The following is a 6,795-nucleotide window of genomic DNA, read 5'->3' as shown; positions in this document are numbered from 1 at the left end:
TATCAATGATTTCATTGCTGCATAAGAAACTACCAGCTGTATTTGTATTTCCAAATTTATCTAACGCAGATATGAGAATGTACCTTATGTTAATTACAAGCAGTGTCCGTTATTTAGATAAATATTTCTTTGAGGGTATACTTATAAGTTATTATATTCGATATTAAATATCGGAATGAAGCAGGAGGATTAATACAGTATTATCAAAAAAGAGGGCTAAAGATTTAGGCGTTTGATGTACTAGGTCACTCATGTTATATTATGTTGAGCCCTTTCCGAGTTAGTGCATCTGGACACATTTACTCTATGATGGCTGGGAAGATTCTGCAGAGTCCCACCCATCTCACTGACTAATTTGAGTATTCCTCATAATCTTCGTGATTATTCAATGATTGATCTAAGATCTGCATATGGCCCCGTGCGGTTAGTGATTACTCTGAGATAAGATAGTGCTAGGTAGGGCAATCTGTTGGTTTTCACATATAGCTTCAGAGCTCTGTCCCTTATGTATTTTTTGACCGGATCTATTCTAAAGTCTCTATGACATGGCATGTCATTCGTGCAGATGTACCATGGTACTTTGAAGAGCCTGACTTTGAGGAACTTGTAGCTTTTGGAAAGTAGAGTAGGCAGCTTAGCTATACGCGACACTCCCATAAAGTAGTGCTGGTCTAATTATCTGGCTATAAATCAGCCTTCTGTCCTTCGCGCAAAGGTTGTTGTGTTTGAAAAGTGGATGTAAGCAGTGCAGTGTTTTTGCGCAACTACTTTTTTTGACTTGTATATGCTTGAGATCACTCATTGAAACGTTTTTATATTCTGCCACAGAATATTAAGTGGTGCTTAAGACTGCACTTTATTCCAAATTACATATATGTGTTAAAAGTTATATAAATTTTATTTTTAATAAACGGAAAGAATCTTATAATAATAAGGTACTTGTAATTATTCCGGTTTCAATAAATTTATAGATTTAATGCGTGCTATTTTAGTATAAAAGTAAAATTAGAAACTTATATAATATATATAAGTATAATTTCCTAGATTATTTTTTGATAAAAGGTGGATCACTTTATCAGGATTACTTGCATTATCCCAATGTATAAAAATTATAGCGAGTTTACTCAGTCTATTGCAATCAATGGTATTTACTGCTAGGATTTTTATTATTTTTCATAACAATATGATTTGTTGTGAATGATAGAATAGCTAAAATGTTAAAAAAGTACTTCATTACTAGAAATTAAGTGCCATCAATTTCAGAATCTTTCGCTTTTTCCACAACCCGCTACATATTCATATATCACTGCCGATAACGATGTTCAATCTATATTGTATTTATGTGCCTATTGCTTATAGATTAATTTGGTGGGGACTTGGAGCTTCAGCCGCATCAAATCCCTTTCTTGTATACTTGCCTGCGTAAGACTAATATGATTTACCATATTTTATTTTAACAATACGTTGTCGAATAATTTTTATGGCAATCCATAAAAATAAGTAATTGAAACATTATTTTTATTATTATCATAACCTGTTTTAGGAGGAGCTATTACTTCATTAATTGATCGAAATATATACACCATTTTTTTGACCCTGCAGGCGGACCTTATTTTATATTCACGCTTATTTTGATTTTTTGGACACCCAGATGTTTATATTTAAATTCTACCAGGATTTAGAATAATTTCTCACAGTATTAGACAAAAATCAGGGAAAAAGGAAACAAACCAAAAAAAAACTTATACTTTACCAGGTATTAGATTATTAGGATCCCCTTTTTAAAATCTTGCTAAAAACTTCCCTTCTCTGTTAATGAGTCTATATTTATTAGTTTATTCTTAAAGAATTTTGTAATATGATATCTCAAGTATTTATTTAAAATGAAAAAATTTTTAACCATTCCGGAAATTGCTCATATGCGATGTTAGAACATTTGAAAGAAGCTACATTGCGATTCGAATAATCAGTACTTAATTTGTCTGAATACATTTGAAAAAAGAAAAACTTAATTTAATTAAATGATATCACTTTTACATCACTCAATTCAGAGCAGATAAAATTTTGTGTTCATTATTATTAATTATAAAATCTGAACTTAAATATATATATATATATATATATATATATGTACGCATTACATTAAATGAATGCAAATTTCGGTTCCTTTTGGGACTTTGTAACCATCATGCCTACATTTATTAATTATGAAAAGTCATTATCCTTTTATTTTTTATTTATATAAAGAGAAATACATAACTCAGACCACACGCAACTCCATTAAATATATTGTGAAATTCCACGTTTACCTAAACACATCAAAATGTATCTAAAGGGTGCAATAACTGCAAAAACAATAAATTCAGTCCACTAATTTTTGTTTTTTTTTTTGTTATGTTTTTTAAATGACTTGTCTAAATGAAACAAATAAAATAAATAAATATTATTGTTTTTATTTGCTGAGATAAAAATATTTATTCGGATTACCTGGTAACGCATTTTCGGATAGTTAAAATATATTTTTTAAGCTTTCAACTTACCTTATTATTGTAGTTCTGAAGTTTATTATTGAAATTAAAGCTAAAGTTATCTATGACATTAGTAAAGCTTAAAAAGACACTATATAATATATATGTATATTATATATGTATATTTTCACAGATAAGTCTCATCAAATCACTGACAATTGCAGACAACATCCTTTTATTTTGGGTTCCAGACTACACTGAAATTGCGGAATATTGTTAAGCCTTCCGGGTTCCCTTCTTGAAAAGTTCTGTTAGGTAGCTGTAGCAACTGTACAACAGAAAATGAATAGTAGGCAAAAGCGTAAATCTTATGACATCAGTTTTAATCTCGCCGCATCTAATCTTAATCACATCTAATCTTAACCGCTACCAGATTAGGTGCCTAAAATAGTCGCTTCTATAAAAACTCTTATGACGAGCACTTGCCTCTGTTCTGCTTTCATTATTGAAATGGTTAACTCTGTGGGAACTGATAGACCTACAGTTGACTTAAAAACAGCTTTTATTCTTATAAAGTCTGTTTTTACAGATCATTATTTGATTAGTATAGACGTGACATGAGAAAAGTTATATAAACGAAAAAGTTATATAAAACTTTATAAGTTATATATAAAGTTATATATAACTTATATATAACTATCTGGCCCTCTTCAGACCCTTTCACTTGTTTGGAGATTGATACTTTGAAGAATTAGAACACCATCGATTCTAAACTACAGAATGGTTTATATTGGAAACAAAATGGTTCCACTAAGGAGTGCTAAGAAGGTGAGAAAATGCGGAATTGTATCACAATATGCCATTGGGCTGTGTGAGTTCAACATATTTTCTGGTGCAACTGTGATATTAAAAAAAATAATGATACCGACTATATACAGTATAAGAATATTAGAATTAGTTCTAGTGATTCGCAGTTTTTTGACTACATATTGGAAGTATTTAAATACTTTCTGAATAGAAAATCGTTTTATTAGCTATAAATAATTTTACTGTAAGGCATTATAAATTTTTTTTTAAAGAGTTTAGTGTTGTTGAACATTATATAAACCATTTTAGATTATATATCTGGGTCTCTAGCAATGATGGATTAAGGTTCAACAATTGAAATTTCAAAGGTTTAACATAAAAAAATTTATTTTACTCAAAATATACAGATTAACATTTTTACCCTCGATATACTCACCTACTTATTTATTCGGTCATCACAATCCGTTAAAGTTTCAGTCTGACGCAACATGTCTGTCCAGGCGTCTCTGCTGCGTGAACGCCCTTCTCCAGTTTCATATATCAATTCCAGTTAGTGTCCCCAAAATTTGATGACTCCACCGGAGACACGATTTATTGGCATTTTTTTTATGGAAAATCTTCATGATTCAATTACCGCATCCAAGGTAATTGTCGGCAACTAGTAAAGGACCAAAGATCTTACGAAGAACTTTTCACACAAACACTCCCAGTGCTGCTTCATCTTTGTGCGTCCATGCTTTTGCGTTTACTTCAGATATCCTTTTCTATATTCCACTTTTTTTATGTTAATAAGGGAGATTTTCAAATATTTCTTAAAACCTTTTTTCTATAGAATGATTTTTTTTTAGAAAAATTTTTTAGGAAAAGTATCCCAATACATAAAGGTTTATCTATTTGTACATAACAAGTTTGGTAAAAGCACGCAATTCATATCTCTTAAAATAATAATTTTTTGATTAATAATTTAATTAAAAATAAATAACAATAATTTTTTTAATAATCACCATTTGAAACTTTAATTTAGATTTACAGATTTGAGCTTAAAAATTTTAAATTAATCTAAAATCGTTGATAAATTAAAGAGAGAATCATTCTATAGTACAGACTTATTTAAAAAGAATTTTTGAATTATAATTACAATTTATTGTGAAATTATAACAATTAGAAAACTATTACCTGAATAATATGCAAGTAGTATTTATCTTCTGCATATGTAGATATTAAAATAAATTCATCATTTCTTCCTAATGATGAAAATCGTTTTGTCAAAAAATAAATAAATAAATTGATAAGCAGTATTATTATCAATGGTTTATTATAATTGCATTAAATTAAATGATACGTATACCTTTTATCAGGCATTGAATTATCATTTGTTTGTAAAAAAATTATCTTTTCGTACTTGACTAACAGTCGTTTTTTTTTCGTCTCTAGACGCCTCGACATCACACCATTCACCATATCCAATTTCGATATGCCAAAACTATTAAACGGTTTATACAGTGGCAATCGTGCCATTTCACCAGAACTCATGGAGTCGCAGCCGGCACTGGGATCTGGTTCGATAAAATCAAAAGGGAAGGTAAGTGAATATCTAATATATAAGTGTGAATAAAAAAAATTTTACTAATTATAAAATGTTATCTACAAATGAATGTAGTACTCTCTTATCACATAGATATATATATATATATATATATGTATTTTGTTTGGTTTATATATATTTACAGTTCTGGATATTTTCAATGATAATTGAGCGTGTGTCAAGTCCCAGACGTGCTGATAGCGAAGATGCAGATACACCACTTGAGTCAATATTGCAAGCAGACCCTGCCGTAGAACAAGTTTGTCTTTTGCGTGACAGTCCGTTCAGGATATTAAGGGTAAATGGATTTAAATTTCTATTAAATTTATTTTGTTAGTTTATGCTTGAAAACTCAAAAGTCAAGAGTAATTCACCTATTTTAGACAACATTAAGCATAATAAAAACAAAAACACGTGGCCGGTATAAACCTCGAATTGGTCTTATTGACAATTTATTGCTACCAATTTTCTTCCTGCTCGACAGAGAACACTTTTTATATTTTTGTAATTTTTACGTTTTATAGATACAAATCAAATCCATGAAATCATGAAAATAAATACAAAATTGAATTGGTTTAATTTCATTCAATTCAATTTAGTTAATTTAAAGCTTCAGAAGCATTCGAGATATTTTTTCTAGAGAATTCTATAGCGAAGTCAAAAAATCGATGTTAAATAGTGGAAAATTTTTAAAATTTATTAAATACTTTGAATAAAATTGGAAAATAAAAGAATAAAGTTTTCAATAACATATCTTGATCCAATGAGACAAATAAAATGTATAATCAAATAAGAGGTCATAGGTCAAGCAATAGAAGTATCTAAGAAACTTGAAATTCATTTGAAAATTAAATAAATGTGTGTTAGAAAAATCTCATAGTGTCATTGAAATAATAATTAATCGTGAATTAATAATCCTAATAAATTAATTATTTAAATTAAAAATGCTGTTATAAGTAACTCATTCTTAATGGAAGTATTTCGTAAATTAGAATTTTAATCGGATTTGTGAATTTTCTTACAGATAATGGTGAAAATCAAAACATTTTTTTTATAAAAAAATAGTCTAATAATATTTATAGAAACTTCATAAATGCAAATTAGTCTTAATCTACTCAATCTTCACTGTTAAAGCTCTATAATTCAATACGTTATAATTCTAGATTATGAACTTTTTCTATTAAATAGCATAATTAATCCAATTTAGACTATGTTGTACAGTCCTTTGGTACTACAAAATCTTTCACCCAAGTTGATAGAACAGAAACTAGAACAATCTCTGCAAAATTACATCAATTTAAACTATATTATACAGACCACCACATCAGCCAACATTGAAATGCTGCAAAAAGTTGAATCAAATTTATTAGAAATAAAGTAATATATAAGAAATTATACGATTCCTGGAAATCTCCTGCAGCTATTGTACATTGCACGTATAAAAATATTGCTTATATGCTAGATAAAGAAGACCACTTAAACACATACAAAAAGGTCTGTTCGTAAACAAAGTCGAAAATAACACCAAAACTCTTCTATTTAAGTAAAAACGAACTAACCTTAAGTTTGTCCCTAACATTGAAGGATGATAGCTCTGTTAGCTGGGTTGAAACAGCTAACTGGTCAGTTGACAGTTTCATCCCAGTATTAAAATTGATTTTAATCGTTGAAATTTATCCGCCTTATATCCAAAAAGCTTACTTGAGTTCAAATATTGACCCACAACAATAGCGTTCGTACGTACATAGACTGAAACATCAGTATACGACCAATGCCGAAAAAAGTAACAACTCCCCTAGTAGGTAAAGAAAAACCAACCTGACAGTTCTATGAATTTGGCTTTAGTAGCATAATTTTAAACGATTTTTGATGTGGATTATAGGACACGACTGCCTCGATAAAATAATTTTGGCTTTTGGAGATAATAAGTCAGTG

General features: G+C 29.2%; 1 protein-coding gene across 1 annotated transcript; it reads left to right on the top strand.

The window, feature by feature from the left end:
• The first annotated feature begins 4,700 nt into the window (after positions 1–4,700).
• On the top strand, positions 4,701–6,241 carry LOC119669336. The gene is made up of 3 exons (XM_038079218.1): positions 4,701–4,857; positions 5,006–5,158; positions 6,068–6,241. The coding sequence occupies exons 1-3, from the start codon at positions 4,750–4,752 to the stop codon at positions 6,239–6,241; spliced, it is 435 nt and encodes a 144-aa protein (XP_037935146.1). The 5' UTR covers positions 4,701–4,749.
• The last annotated feature ends 554 nt before the right edge of the window (positions 6,242–6,795 follow it).

Source organism: Teleopsis dalmanni, chromosome 1 (assembly GCF_002237135.1).
Source record: "Teleopsis dalmanni isolate 2A chromosome 1, ASM223713v2, whole genome shotgun sequence".
NCBI lineage: Eukaryota > Metazoa > Arthropoda > Insecta > Diptera > Diopsidae > Teleopsis > Teleopsis dalmanni.
The sequence above is the reverse complement of the archived record's forward strand: the minus strand, read 5'-3'. Positions and strand labels throughout refer to the sequence as shown.

Excerpts from the sequence above, each read along its gene's own strand:
- LOC119669336 (XM_038079218.1), top strand. The coding sequence starts at position 4,750 with ATGCCAAAACTATTAAACGGTTTATACAGTGGCAATCGTGCCATTTCA. Across the intron at positions 4,858-5,005 it reads CGATAAAATCAAAAGGGAAG|TTCTGGATATTTTCAATGAT; the intron begins GTAAGTGAATAT and ends ATATATTTACAG. Across the intron at positions 5,159-6,067 it reads GTCCGTTCAGGATATTAAGG|ACTATGTTGTACAGTCCTTT; the intron begins GTAAATGGATTT and ends AATCCAATTTAG.